Source organism: Rhinolophus ferrumequinum, chromosome 26, assembly GCF_004115265.2.
Source record: "Rhinolophus ferrumequinum isolate MPI-CBG mRhiFer1 chromosome 26, mRhiFer1_v1.p, whole genome shotgun sequence".
Taxonomy (NCBI): Eukaryota; Metazoa; Chordata; class Mammalia; order Chiroptera; family Rhinolophidae; genus Rhinolophus; species Rhinolophus ferrumequinum.
Window position 1 is genome coordinate 3,787,738 of NC_046309.1, and position 14,844 is coordinate 3,802,581.

The 14,844-nt window shown below is 59.0% G+C and overlaps 2 protein-coding genes across 6 annotated transcripts in view; one reads left to right on the plus strand and one right to left on the minus strand.

The window, feature by feature from the left end:
* AGAP3 (ArfGAP with GTPase domain, ankyrin repeat and PH domain 3) overlaps nt 1-9,528 on the minus strand; it is a 48,184-nt gene extending 38,656 nt beyond the window's left edge. For 3 of the 4 annotated variants that reach the window (XM_033098719.1, XM_033098723.1, XM_033098721.1), the window contains exon 1: nt 8,946-9,528. In XM_033098719.1, the coding sequence (XP_032954610.1) occupies nt 8,946-9,273 (328 nt within the window). In that variant the 5' untranslated portion in view covers nt 9,274-9,528. The remainder of the gene's footprint in view (nt 1-8,945) is intronic. The other variant, XM_033098717.1, reaches the window with a different exon arrangement.
* A 278-nt stretch (nt 9,529-9,806) lies between these two features.
* Nucleotides 9,807-14,759, plus strand: TMUB1 (transmembrane and ubiquitin like domain containing 1). Of its 2 annotated transcripts, none has more exons than XM_033098727.1 (3): nt 9,807-12,351; nt 13,271-13,689; nt 13,958-14,759. In XM_033098727.1, exons 1-3 carry the CDS (start codon nt 12,046-12,048, stop codon nt 14,307-14,309), a joined length of 1,077 nt encoding a protein of 358 aa, XP_032954618.1. In that variant the 5' UTR covers nt 9,807-12,045; the 3' UTR covers nt 14,310-14,759. The 2 variants fall into 2 exon arrangements, with proteins under 2 accessions (XP_032954618.1, XP_032954619.1); XM_033098728.1 differs by lacking the exon at nt 9,807-12,351 and adding an exon at nt 12,652-12,910.
* Nucleotides 14,760-14,844: the final 85 nt, after the last annotated feature.

The following is a 14,844-nucleotide window of genomic DNA, read 5'->3' on the forward strand; positions in this document are numbered from 1 at the left end:
CCCCCTATCTGGACTGCACCCAGCCCACCTCACTTTCAAGATGAGAGGGCTGGGGTACCCCAGCCCCTCCCTCTGAGGACAGATTTTCTTTTACCACCACCAGGAAAGTTCAGTGTCTTTCCCTCACACCTTAGAGAAGAAGACCCCACAGTCCGGGGATGATCCACAGCCGCCCCTCAGCCCTGGATGGGTCTATATTAAGCTGTTGGACTTGGCTCCGGACCTCACGGGTCGCTCCCACCCCGCACCGAGAAGGCACCTCGGGGTGGGGACGGCCTCCTCCCCTGGAGGAGGAAAGGCCCCTTACCCACCAGCACCCCACCACTCCGCCCCAGCGGCGGGGGTCACACAGCCCGGGCCGGGTACTGGGGGCCTGGCAGAGGGAAGGCCACTTCCACACTTCCCAGGGAAGCTTGCTCACCAGACAGGTAGCTGGTTTTTAAGGCCTGAGCCAGCTGACCTGTCAGAAGCAGGAGCCAAAAAGCAGGACACCCATGTTCTCAGTGACCGGCCAGCTCTGACCCAGCTCTGACCCCTCGAGGAGAAATGGGAACTCCGAGAGGGAGGACAGAGAACTTGGCGCACTGCCACCCTCTCCCAGATCACCTCAGTGCGGCCACTCAACAAGCGCCAGCAGCTGGGCCCAAGCCAGAGACCGCCCATCTCAAAGACTCAAGCAGGAGGCACCTCCCCACCCTCCAGCCAGAGGGAAGACACGGGCTCTGAAAGACAATATCTGGCCTCCCCTGCTGACCCAGCACCTGTGCAGGCCCCAAAGCTCCTTCTCAGGCACCTGCAGCCACCTGCTATCTACTCCTTGGGGCCAGCGGGGGCCCACCTGCCTGGGGGGGTGCCCTATGACAGCACTGTGGCCCTGCAGCAGGACAGACCGACATGATATGGGGGGGCTCCCTGAGTGACCTCCTATACCCAACAGGGTTCCTGGGCTGGTCACTGGTGAAGCATCACCTGCCAAGCCGGTACTGAGCTGGGAGCTCAGGGCTCAGCGTCCAAAGGGGAAGCACTGAGCAAAGCAGACACCAGCTCATGACAAATGCTGGCCAGGTGAAGAGCACCGACTGCTCCAGGCCCCATGAGGGACCAGGCTAAGGAAGGCTGGTGAAGGGGGCAGCCAATGGACCACGGCCTTGGACCAGAAAGCTTCCAGCGCTGGAGCTGGACAGAGCCAAGCTTAGACCCCAGCTTGCCGGCTGCCTCGGAGAGACACTCTTCTCACAGGTAAAGGGCACTCACATCACCTGGAGGGGCTCAGGGCCCACAGGACACCACCGGCAGGGAGATGGGGACCCAGGAAGGCAGGAAGGTCTATTCACGTTCAGAACAGCCCCTATCTCCCAACAGCGACAAGGCTGGGGAAGGAGAGCTCTACGAGACGGTGACCTCTGCCTTCTCTGGGTTGGCCGGAGGGGCCTCAAGACATCCCATCTAAGATGTCACAAAGGACACGCTAAAGGCAGAGGGCTGCCTGGACCAGCCCACCTGCAGGCTCCCTGCTGCCGCCCTGAACAAAGGTTACCACGAGGGGATTGCTAAAAGGTCCCAGCATGTATTGCTGCCAGACAAGCGGATGGTCCTGCAGGGCAGACAGGCCCATCGTTCTCTCATCTCCAAGCGGGGGGAGGACAGGGGCAAGACCTGATTTCACCGCAGGGACGCGGGCTGACAGCCTGTGCAAGACCGGCCGTGGGCTGCTGGCTAAGGGGCTGTCTTCTGTGCCACGCGGTTTCCAATAGTACACGTATGTGCACAAACTTCCCATACATGTATTCATGTATGTATGACTTAGCACGAATTCAACACAACACACAAAACACAAAAACTTACAAAAACAGCCCCTGCCTAAAATGCCAGGACGGGGTGCGGGGAATATTGTGACATTTGCTGGTGACATGTAGCATCGCGGCACCCCTGCTGGGGGTCATGGCTGGGGGGAGGTGGCTGGCAGGGTCACCCAGCCCACCTCTCCTCGGAGCTGGAAGGAGACCACCAGGATGCAGAAAGGCCTGGGGGCTTAACCAGACACTGCTCCAAAACAGTGACCTTGAATCCTGGGGGTCACGTCTACCCTCTCTCGCCGTGAAGGGAGGGCGGAGCTCGCCCTCCTCCATCTGCACTGTCTGGGCTGAATGATCAGCACCTTATTCCCGGCACCACCCGCACCTCACAAGCCAGTACTTTATTTGATTGGGGGGTAACACTGCTGGGGAGAAGGCCACTAGTCCTCAGACTGCGCTGTTCACACTAGTCTGTCCAGCAACAGGCTGGCGGGCGGGCACATCCACTTGTGAACTCGCAGGCCAATCCCACAGTAGACAGAGGAGCCGGGGGAACTGACGGCTCCTTTCCCTGCCTGTCTTTCTTCTCCTCACCCTCATGGAGGATTATCCTCCAGGCAGGAGAGGGAAGCGGGGAGGGGACCTAGGTAGGGCAGGAGCAGCCACGTAAGATGAAACCACCAAACCAAAGTGACATGACACACTGAGGCCTGGGACCAACTCACCAGTAACCAAGACCCTGACTAACGGGCCCACGACACAGCCCCCCAGACATGGATACTTTTGCAGATCTTCCTGCAAGAGCGGGGCCTGGGCTCGCTCCCCACCTTTTCTCTTGGAGCAGAATGGTGTGAGCTGTGGTTCCCAAACTGGGAGCGGGGGAACCCGCTGACATGAGCAAGTTGTGTGGCTGGCCTTCACACCAGTAGTTGTATTAGGTTGGTGCAAAAATAACTGCGGTTTAAAAGGTTAAAAACAATTGCAAAACACCGCAGTTACTTTTGCACCAACCTAATACTTCCAGGTTGTAAGAAAATCCATAGTACAGAAAGCTACTGTGAATTCAGTGACAGTTTTTAATGGGTTTCTCTGCCATCAATCACCACGGCCTTAGCAGGCTCTCGATAAATGTGTGTGTGCGTGTGTCTTGCCCAAGTTCTCACAGCCAGTCAGTGGCAGAAGAGGAATGAGAACCTAGGAACCCTGACACCTGTCAGAGAGCTGCCAGATGGGGGACATGAACCCCAGGGCCTTTCGTGAGTCTGTGACTCTCTGGTTCCCCTTCTCCCAACAGGGCATTTTCCACAAAACCCCACCTTTGTTGTGAAACGCCAGTGACCTCAAAGTGATCACATAGTAGCTGACGGCAGATATATGGAGGATGGCAAACGGTCCGGAAAGGCACACATCAAACAGGTACCCCTTGGGGGCGGGGGGAGGCAGGGTACACACATTTCTCCTACTTCCTTCCACATTTCAATCTGTTAACAACAAGCATGCATTATTGTTGTCATTTAAACATGTATTTAAACTTTACCAATCTTTAAATACTTGAAGTATTTCTCGATCAAGCACCTATCTACTATATGTACTATCCATGTCCCCATGGAAGGGAGACGCACGTTCAAGGGCCACCGTCCAGCTGGGGACTCGAGACATCAGAAGACAGTTAGAGCAGAGAAGAAGAGCCCTAAGTCGCCCATAAGTTATATTCTAAACGTTTCCAAAGGTTAAACTCAAGGTCAAAAGCATCCCTGAGAGGCACCTTAGAAGGGCTGGCTGGGGTCTGGCGGGGCCCCCCAAAGCTCATTTGTATGGATGCATACAGGGGAAAAGCGTGAGCTGGAGCCAGAAAACCAGGTGAAGCCCCTGGTTCTCTGGGGCAGGCCGCCGGCTAAGTCCTAGGCTCTCTCGTTTGCGAAGTGGAGATGAGACTTGCACACCTCGAAAAGAGCCTGTGGGAAAATAAACGGTAAGCTGCAGTGCCGCAAAGGCCTGTGACAATCTCCAGCGGGCAAGCCCAGGAATGCTAATCGGCGAAATACTGCACAGCGCAGCGTCTCCATCCGCAGAGCAGGTGGCCCAGGTCACGTCCCTTTGCCACTCTCACACCCGCATGCCGAGCCCCATGCCCCAGAATCAGCTGCCTGCCCCTCATCCCTTGGCCTGCACGGTGGAAGGCAGCCAGGGGTCAGGGGGAATGCACTTTGCAGTCATCTGCATATTAAAAAGAGAATAAGAGCAAGCCAGAGGGTCCAGGTGGGTGCTCAGGTGATGCTGAAGAGTGAGCCCGGAGCTCTAAGGGCCCTCTCGGCCTCCCCCAGGCCTCAGCTCCCCCCACTTTGCAAGAGCACCTTTACTTCCCGTCCTCCTGCGGTTCTGAGGCAGAGCCGGGCTGACAGCTGGCAGGGAGGGCGCCCGCCCGTGGACACTACACTACGAGCTCACTAATCCACTCCTCCTCCCACTTGCTCACCCTCTGATCCACCCGGCAGGCACGCTGCACACAGAGCACGTGTTCCCCCAGTGCAAAGCACACATCACCCCTGCTTGAACCCTCCCATGACAGCCCGTCTCCTGCAGGATTTAAGTGCCATCTGAAAGGTCTCCTGGAACTTGGCGAGGTGTAAATGAATGATGAAGGATAACGCACTAAAACTCCTCAGCCAGGATCCTCCTGCCCATCCCCTGTGGACTCAATGGCCCAGCCTGCTGTTCCTTCAGTGCCGTGCTAAGGCGTCACCCTCCCCTGTCATCTTTGCAAACCTGTTCCCTCTCCTGGACCCCCATGCCCGGCACTCACTTTCAGTTAGAGAAATAAATGATAAAATTAAGTGGTAGGCGCTACTAGCCACGAGGTACTCAGCAACAATCACTGTCTTATTTGTGGGGTGTTGCCCACCTGGCAGTGAATGAGGACTGAAGTGGTTGGCGGGGCGGGGGGGGGGGGGTCCTCACTGCAGCCTGAGGTCAGGTTGGGGTGGGGCTTTCCATCCCTGTCCTCTGACCTTGAGGAAAAGGGTCTTGTGGAGTCTTCCCCAGTCTCTAACCTTTGCCCTGATTTTTTAAAAATCTGGGTTTATTCCTGCCACTCCCAAGCCCCCTGAGGCACCTCCTACAGGCTGATCCATTCACCTCTAGGGTCCAGAGTGCTGGCACATTCCTTCCTCTCCCCTTCTCCCCTTCCTTCCTGCCTTCCACTGTCCTGATACAACCGGGCCACACAGTAGGAGCTAAATAAATGCATCTAGAACAAACGCGGCCCTCCCTGGCCACTAGCCCCACAGGACATCCTCGTTTTCAGAATTCCTAGAGCTCTTTTGCACAAAGTCCTAACTAGACAACCAGCCTCCTACCAGGCACTCATCCCCTAAACCAGCTAATTCCCCTGAGGAAGTTCTCATCGCAGATCCCACAGGTGAGTAATTATCACCGTGTTGGGGGATCCCCACTCCGAGGAACAGGCAGAAGGGACAACTGGCTCAGGAGAGAGCCTCCCTGTCTCTCTGTCTATAGTTCTCTCTGCGTCTCAGGGCTCTTGCCTCATCTAGTCACGGACACACAGGGGATCCACTCTGAAAGCCTGGGAATGCTTTCCAGGAAGTATAATTGCTGAGTCCCACTGAGCCCCCAGCCCAACAAGCCCACCCACAGCCAGTGTCTCCTCTCTCTCTAGCCTAGATGTGAACCCACAGCAAAAGCTCTGCAGAATGTTACCCAGCCCTGAGCCCATGGAGACAGGAAGAAAGCGCCTGCACGTGTGCATGAAGAACAAGGTGAGAGTAAGACCAAGCCAGCGTGCCACTGGAAAGCTCCCAGGGACTTCACTGTTTAAAAAGACCCCCGGGGAAAAGGAAGGGAGCAGGAACAAGTCACCCAGTTGACAAAGCCTGGTTCCTGGGCACAGCCATGGCCACAGTCCACTTCCAGGCCCTCCCTCCCTGGGGCCCTGCTTGGCCCCTCAGGCAGACCTCCTCAGGGGTGCATATCTTCTCAGGGACAAGTCTGCCTTTCAGGCCACCTGCTGGGACCCCAAAGGCTGCTTCTCCCAACAGCTCACCCAGCTCCTGCTCACTTGGCCCAGCTCCCTGACTTCCAGGTGCCCAGGCTGTCCCCCATCTGGCCTGAGGCCCGGTTCCTCTGCCACCTTCTTTCTAGGACACAACAGGCGACCCAAGCAAGTAGCGCGAGTCCTGACAGTTCCACTCCCTGCACGCTCCTGCCTGAGGCCCCACATAAACCGTGGACGACGATCAGCTTGGATCCCTCACTTTCCCCACAAGGGAGGTAAGAGGGGCTCAGAGGCTCTGCATGCAGTGAGCCTTCCTTCCTCCCACCCGCATCGCAGCTCCTGGTTATACTTCTTTCTTTCTTTAGGACCCCAGGGTAGCCATGTTTTCTCCTTCCTTGGTCTTTGGTGGGAAAAGGAACTTTGAAAATGGTCTGCCTTCCCTCAAATCCTGTCCTGAAACCCCAGACAGCTGAATGTTACTCGGCTTCCTCTTACCCTGGCCATGGGGTCAGAGGTGACTGAAAGGAGAAAGGAGAGGACAAGAGGGCAAGGTGTCACCGTGCCTCCTGAGTCCCAGATGGATCCTGACATCTCCTAGGTCCCCTTCAGAGCTGGGGCACATACACCTTTCACTTGAGTAGTACCAGAAGGAGGTGGAGGCTTATTACACACCAGGAGAATGTCATCCCTTCCCACTAAGCCCCATCCTTAGTAAACACAGGATCGGGCCTCCCAGGCGCTGAGGGTGTTTATGTAACAGCCGCAACCCAGGTCTGCTGGGTCCTGGCAGTGGGGGCTCAGTCAGACTCAGAGTGAGCAGGGAATCGCCTGGGAGGCTGCTCCCCTCCCTCCGCCAAGAAAGAAGGTGGGGCCGCTGCTTTGCAGGACAGCAGCAATATGGTTTGGCAGATGGAGAGAGAAAGGATATAGGGCAGAAATTGGAGAAGGAGTTTTCTGGGTTGTTTTTTTTTTTTTTTTCCTTCTTTTGATGCCTGCCTACAGCAGAAAAGCTGGGGCGACAGAAGTGGGAAAGCACAGGTGAGGTGGGTAATAAAAATGGGTTCCAGGAGAGAGGTTGGGAAAAAAGGGCAGAGAGAAGAAAGAGGTGGGAGGCCTTGCCAAGAAAGAACAGGGAAGCAGGGATCAGGAAGGATGTGTGAGGAGCAGCTGGGTCTGGTGACAATGAGACATCAGGTCCCAGGATTCACGAGGGTGCTACCAAGATCCCAGGCTAAGAAGACGGAACATGGGGTACTTTCAAACCGCAGTGGGGAAGTTGGTCACAGGGGAGCGCTCTAAGAGGGGCCCTGCCTGTCGTGTTGAATTTACGACCGGGGTGAAAATCAGTGCGCCCAGCGATCATAGCCTTCAAAACCCAGAAGATGCCTGGCCAGAGATGCCCTGAGCTGTTATGGGGCGAGAGGGTAACCACTGCTTAAGGAAGCCGGAGTTCCATGTGGAAGCCGGATTCCTGCCTCTCCTTGCTCTGGAAAGCGCTCTGCGCTGCAGATGTCTTCCCTCACCCCTACTGTGTCTGTCCCACCAAGTCTCTTCACTAAAAGGTGCGGGGGTGGGGTGGGGTGGGAGATCTTGGAGCTGATCAGGAACTTCCTCCAAAGGGCAGTGAAGCTGCAGCGAATGGCGGCTCTCCTGGCCCCACCCCCTTCAGCTCTAGGAGGAAAAATTGGTCATCTCTCTTTGGGGCCCCAGGCTCACACAAATGCCACCTCCAGGTCCCCAGCCATAACGGTGATTCAGGCCATTTACTCAGATCCATGTTAATGAGTTATTTCTGTCACCTAATTAGTTCACAAAGAACTCAGCCTTGAGAGGAAAGAGACAAGCGAGAGGGGTTGGGGAAGGACAAAAGGAAGGCAGACTGGGATGTCACAACAAAAGGGCAAGACCCCATCTCCAATGGGGTTTTCTACTCCCAACAGACACAATGCTTCCCCAGCTATGAGGACCTCTTAAAGCAGAATGGGGGTGTTCAGGTAAAGGGACCCCCAGAACCTCACACAAGATGAACTGTGAGGCCCAAGTAGTGGACAGATCCCTGCTTACAATTCCATGTCATCAGCAAAAGGCCTTGCACTCTCCCTGCATTTCCACTCAGGCCAAACCCACCACCTGCTGGTGGGCGTCCCCCTTCAAATAGAACTGGAGGAGGAAGCAGATGGCCCAGGGTGAGGCCCATCTGCCCACTGGGCACTCAAAGGTCACCATGCCACTGGGGTGCGGCGGGTGGTGTTGGCCCTCACACCAGGGGTCGTGGGGCATCTGCCAGCAGCGTGCACCCACTTCCTCTGCCCCTAGATAGCTGAAGTCCAAGGTCCAAGAGCCTAGAAAAAGGAGCGCAGGGAAGTGCAGTGGCCAGGGGTTCCTGCCCCTGACGCCCCACACCATGTCCCTGGAAGTCGGTCAGCGCCCCGTAGTCCCGCGCCGGCCTCTGGAGAGGCTCCCTGGAAAGCAGCGGCGGGTGCCCAGCGCACGCGTGGATGGACCCGCCGGCACCTCCTACGCGGTCGCGGTGCCGGAGCCCCTGGCCAGGCCGGGCCTGCCGGGCCTAGGCAGCGTGCGGGATGTGCGTCGGGAGAGGGCGCAGCCGCGAGCGCCACCCTTCGGGGCCCGCGGGCGCTGGGCCCGGGAAGTCTGCCATCCACTAACGGGAGGCTCCGATCCCCGCCCCGCCGCGGGACACAGCCCTGCCAGCAGCTGAGACGCCTCTCCGGCAGCTGCCCCACCTCCCGGCCCGCCGAGGCCCTCCGGGGCGCCCACCCTCCCCGGCCACGCCTGACCAGATCTAGCCAACCCCCCGCCCTCCCACCGAACCTCTGCGGCTCCGAGCACACCCGTCGCCAGGGCGACACCACCCTCGAACCCTGGAGCACTAGGAGCAGAAAACGTGTCCCCTGGCACGAGACCGGCCCTCAGCCCCAAAGTATCCCCAGACGAGATACGGCGAAGCCTGGACGCCGGCTCTGCAGTGCCTGGCGTTCAGCAAGCCGCGTGGCCCGGACCTCGGGCGCGCGAGGACCCCCGATGGGGAGAGCGTGGCTGGCCGGGCCCGCAGAGCCCCCGGCCGGCGCCGGAGGAGCCACCGCGCCCCGGCTCCCGCAACCCCCGGTTCCGCTTACCCTCGATGGAGATGACGTGCTCCCGGATCTGGTTCTGCAACGCCAAGTCCTCAATGCGCTCGATCAGGTCGTAGATGGCGTAGATATTGGGATGTACGGACTCGAAGCGCTGGATCTCTGCCCGGATGGCCGCCGAGTTGGAGAGCGCGAACTGCTGGGGGGGCCCGCCGGCCAGCTGCTGCGAGGGGCCACCGCCGCCCCCGGCCCCCGGCCCCGCGCCGCCGAACTGCCCGCCGCCCCCCGCGCCGCCGCCGCCGCTGCCGCCCCCCGGCGCCGCCAGGCTCGGCTGCTGCTGCGGGCTCTGCCCCCCGCCCGCCTGGAAGTTCATGGCTCCGGAGCCGCGGGGCCCAAGGCGGGCCCGGCCGGGGCCCGGGGCGGCGCAGCGGCGGCGGCGGCGGGCGGGCGCGCGGGGCTGGCGGGGCTGGGACTACAGAGCCGGCGGCGCGGGGCTAGTGCATGGGGCCCGGGACCCAGGGCCGGTGGCCGAGGTCGGAAGGCGCCGCCGCGCACGCTGTGGCCGCCGCTGCTGCTGGGCGCTTCCCGGCGCCGCAATCCCGCTGCCTCGGAACAGCCTCCAGCGGCAACAACAACGGGACCGGGAGCGCGCGTCCCGGGCCCTCCCCCCGCGTCATGCGCACGCACCGCCGCCCCCGCCGGCTCCGACACAAGCAGCCCGAGCCCCCCTCCCCGCCGCCCCCGCCCCTCCTGCGCGCCGGCCCCAGCGCCCCCGCCCCTTGCTTGCTGGCTCTGCAGCCTCCACCCCCCAGCCGCGCGCTACAGCCCCGGCTTCCCGGCCCCTCCCACCTAGCCTAGGCCCTTCCGCCTCCCCGCCACCCCCCCACCCACACCCACCGCTGGGGCCACCGCTCGTAGGGGACAGCTGCCCTGGCTTCTTCCAACCCCGGCCGTCACTTTCGCCTCCCTGCGCTAGTCTGGGTGGGGTGTCCGATCTCTGGGCAGTGCCCGAAAAGTGCCCTGCGCCTGAGGGTGCTGATGAACGCGGCTGATTGGCCGAGAAGGGCCGCCAGCCCAGGCCCAGCTGCGCCTCCTTTGGTTCGTCCTGCCTTCAGTGCGGCACAGGCTCCCTTGTCCTCCGGCCCCAGGTCATCTCTGGAGACCACCCCGTCCCCGAGGTTCTCTCCCTATCCCTGCCCTGGACTCTTCACTAACCGTGCAGCACAGAGGCTGGAAATCCAGGTCCCTGGCTACTTATTTTCAGTTCTCCCTGAGAGCGTCATTGGTGGGGCTCTTGGAAATGACACTTGAACAACAACTTACCTCCTCCTATCTACCGGTTTCTCCTTAAAGAACCCTCCCCCGAACTGGGGAGGGTTCGCTGACCACCGTGGGACCCCACTGGTACACAGAAGGAAAAGGAATCCAATATTACGTCTTCTTCTCCAACTCACCCCATTCAAGAGACACCAGAGCCCACACGACTGTCTTAATTTTTTTTGTCTTCACCCCTTTGTTCATCCTATGTTCCTGTCCACTCCTTCTGGGGCCAGGGATCTCCCTTCGCTGTCCCAGTTCTCTGCATTTCCACTGCCAAAGCTGTCTGCAATTCTGCTAGTCACCCCCATTGCCAAACTTTCCTAAAACCCACAAGAGGTGACATGTGCAGGGCACTGACCCAATCAATCAGACTGCCAGGGCTGTCCCCCCCTCCCTCCAGCACAGTTGACACATGTCATCCTTTTTACACACACTTCCACTTCCCAGGCCAAGCTAGGTTTTTTCCCAACATAAAGTTGTCCCCCACTTGGCCACCCACATAACTCTGCCCCAGTACCAACCCAGTCACCGTTCCTAAGTTTCTTGAACCTTCCGAAGAACCCAGGGCAAGCTAATCAACACTAGCGGCCTCCCGGCTCCGGAAAGATCTGGGTTCTGTCTACCTGTTTGACCTTCAGGATGTCTTAGACTCTCTTTGGGCTTCATCTGCAAAATACAGTGGTTGAACAGAACAACTAACTCTGATGTAATTCTAAAAGCAATGTCTAACATCTTGTTTAGATGCCTAATTAGAATTGACAGCAAGAAGTTGCACCAGGTACCTCCCAGGAGAGTTGCCAAGGGAAAGAGCTTCTCAAATGTGTAGCCCCAGCAGCCAGCACACACCTGCTGTAGCACTGGTGGGCTGTCTCCATGTCTGTTTCCTCTATCTGAGAAGCCCCAGGAGGGCAGGGACAGGGTCTGATTCACCACTGTATTCCTAGCATCTTATACAATGCCTGGCACGTAGTATACATTTAATGCATGTTTCTAGAATAAATGAATGAATGGGAGGAAAGGAACCAGATATAAGTTAGTTCTGCATGTTATAAATCAAAACTGATGTTCTCAAGGCAACTTGGAGTACTTGTTCCCACAAGTATTATGTGCTATGGGAACACGAGGGTACATTTTAATCCAGATGGGCCTATAAAATCCAGGATGTGAGATCTCTGTGGCTCTAGGAGTCCCGAGAAAGGGGGGTAAACCACAAAAATTAGCTGGCCTCCACCAGGCTGGGGCTCAAATCAACATCCTCTATCCACCTAGTAACATGCTAAAGACAACACTTCCGAGCCCAGATTTGAATGGAGTGTACTAATACTAGCTGAGGAAATATGTAATGTGTGGCGGATTCCTCACAGTTTTCGCTTTTATTTAACCAAACACTTAATTTCTTCCTTACAATTGCCTTATGAGATAGGTCTCAGGAAGGAAGAAATTTAGATTCAAAGAGGTTCAATAACGCATCTACGGTCATTAACGGATAAGGAATCAACATTTGTGTCAGGTTCCAAAGTCCACGCTTCGTTCAGTTTTGCAGGGGACAAGGTGGACGAGAGGACCAGGGAAACAGGACAGACAGCTCAAGCCACCCTGGCCAGCCCTGGGGACAGGTATACTCAGCTAGACTAGTGGGGCAGCCCATGGTTACTGGGCTGTGGGCTGAAGAGCCAATCCGTGGGGCCCCAGGTGCCTTCTGGCGTTCATTCTGACATAAGTAAGAGTAGGCAGGGTAGGGGCCACCTGAGCTCACCAGAGCCTGCACCTCGGAAACACGGGGGCTCTGACGTGCTCCTGCTGACGTTGGTTTCTGCAGTGACAGATGCCCCGCTGCCGGCGGGGGAGGGTGCGGATATTCCTACCACCCAGACCTCTTAGGGCTACCGCAACTCCCAAACCCGCCCCGCCGGCCTCTCAAAGACTTGCGGGTACCGGAACCAGTCCGCCGAGCCCCGCACGTGGGTCCGCAGAGCGGAGGGCGGGGACTGCGCACGGCCCGGACTACAAGTCCCACAATGCTCCAGACGGCGGCGGCGGAGAAAGGGGGGTACCTTCAGGTGTCTACGACCTCGGCGCCTCCCGCCCGGAAGTGCCCGAGGGTCCGCTATGGGGCTGGCGGAGCTGGGCGGTGAGTCCCTGCGCCGTGACCGCGCCCACGCCGCCGTCCCGGGCCCCAGCTAGCACCCGCTTGCCCCGTCCCGGAATCGCCCGTGCCCTCCCACAGATCAAGGGTCGGGAAGATGGGAGGGGTGATGGAGGAGTTGGGGGTGGGGAGAGCGAAGCATCGGATTCTCGGGCTGGATCTGGGGTCCAGCAGCAGACTGAGTTTGGAGAGGCTTCCACAGGAGGCGCGGAGTTGGGCCTCCACGGGGTGGGGCTTGAGTGGACCGGGAGGGGCCGAGTTGGGTGGGGGGTGGCAACCCTCAGAGGCTCCAGATTGCCAAAGGGCGGAGTTTGACGTCTGGGGTGGGGAAGCCTTGGGAAGCTGTCCCGTCCCGGTGGGTGGGGTTTGGGTAAATGGTAACCGGCGTGGTGTGGGAGGTGCGGCATAGAGGCCCTTTTTCTTCCCCCATGGAGAAACTTTAACGATGGAGGAGTTGATAAGCTTTGGGGTAGATAAGCAGCTTGGGGGTGAAATAGGTGAAGGCATTTAGATAAACTTTGAGATGAAGTAGACAGAAGAATAGGTAAGCTTTGGGGTGAAGTTTGGTGGGGGTTGAGTTTAGGGGACAGGTTACTTAGAAGATCAAGGCTCTTATCTTGGGATAGGGTTTAGGTGACTTGGGGAGCTGGTTAAAGACCTAGAACTCAAGTTCTGAAAAGTTAGGAGTTGGAATCTGGGGACGGGAAGGGGCGCATGAGGCCAATTTGGGCAACCAGGAATCCGAGCAGTCTGTGCCCAGGGCGGGGCTTGGGCAAGGGGGCAGAGAAGTGAGGGCTGTGGGAGAGGTGGGGTGGGGTGGGGTCAGGAGCCTGTTGAAATTCAGAGAGATGTTGGCGGGTGAGCCAGCCCCTCAACCCCTCATGGGTTCTTTGTGCCTCTCCAGCTCCGTAGCGCGGCGGGCAAGGCAGGTGCCATGGCCCTGATTGAAGGGGTGGGTGATGAGGTGACCGTCCTTTTCGCGGTGCTTGCCTGCCTTCTGGTGCTGGCTCTCGCCTGGGTCTCAACACACACCTCGGAGGGTGCTGACCCACTGCCCCAGCCATCAGGGACCCCAACACCAGCACAGCCCAGTGAAACCATGGCGGCCACCGACAGCATCAGGGGGGAGGCACCAGGAGCCGAGACAGCCAGCCTGCGACACAGAGGTCAGGCTGCACAGCCAGAGCCTGGCACGGGGCTCCCAGCAGCACCGCCACCCTCAGACTCCCCCCAGGAACCCCTAGTTCTACGGCTGAAATTCCTCAACGATTCAGAGCAGGTGGCCAGGGCCTGGCCCCACGACACCATTGGCTCCCTGAAAAGGTAAGCTGGTATGAGGACTGAGGACGGGTATGAAATGCTAAAGAGTATGGGGGAAGGGCCATCGGAGACACCTGAGACTTTCCCCTCGTTTTACAGATGATGGGACTGAGATGCCCAAATCACACAAATGTTCTCCTGTAGCAGGAGGGGACACCCTTGGAGGCCATGACTGGGTAGAGGGCAGAGGTGAGGGGTGGGAGTGTTATTCTGGGCAAGGGACTAGGATTGCCTGAGGCCTGCTCTATTACCCAGGTCCCTCTCTCCTCAGGACCCAGTTTCCCGGCCGAGAGCAGCAGGTCCGACTCATCTATCAAGGGCAACTGCTGGGAGACGACACCCAGACCCTGGGCAGCCTTCACCTCCCTCCCAACTGCGTTCTCCACTGCCACGTGTCCACACGAGTCGGTCCCCCACACCCCCCCTGCCCACCGGGGTCCGAGCCAGGCCCCTCCGGGCTGGAAATAGGCAGCCTGCTGCTGCCCCTGCTGCTGCTGCTGCTGCTGCTGCTTTGGTACTGCCAGATCCAGTACCGGCCCTTCTTCCCCCTGACCGCCACTCTGGGTCTGGCCGGCTTCACCCTGCTCCTCAGTCTCCTGGCCTTTGCCATGTACCGCCCGTAGTGCCTCCACGGGCTCTTGGCAGTGTGGCTGGCCCCTCCGGACTTCGCTCCCCGCGACAAGGTGGGCGCTGCTGTCTGCCTAGGCCCACCTCTGCAGCCTGCCTCTTCCCACTGCCCTGGAGCCCAGCCCTGCGCCGCAGGGCACTCCAGGGGCAGGCGGAGGCCCCTCCCTGTGACCTCCACGGCTCTGAGCCACCTCCCGGGGCTGTGGGCCCTCGACCCCCGCTGACAGTGGGCTCCTCCAGGTCAGGCAGCTGCTGTCGCTGCCTTGGCCCTGGGCAGAGCAGGGCCACACCCCTGGACCCGGCTTAGTGTTCAGCCTGAGTACCCAGCCACCTCTAGTCCCCAGTTGCTCCTTGTGCTGATTTGGGGACCCAAGGACCATGGGGGCTGGGAGAGGTGGCGGGGGTTCTCTGGAACACGTGCAGATTAAATGACTGTGAAGTTTTCACTCTCGGTGTGCGTCTGTGTGGGCGCGGGGGACGGGGGGCCTTGTGCACTGGGAGAAATGAGTACAGGGTGCAGACTGCGCCCTC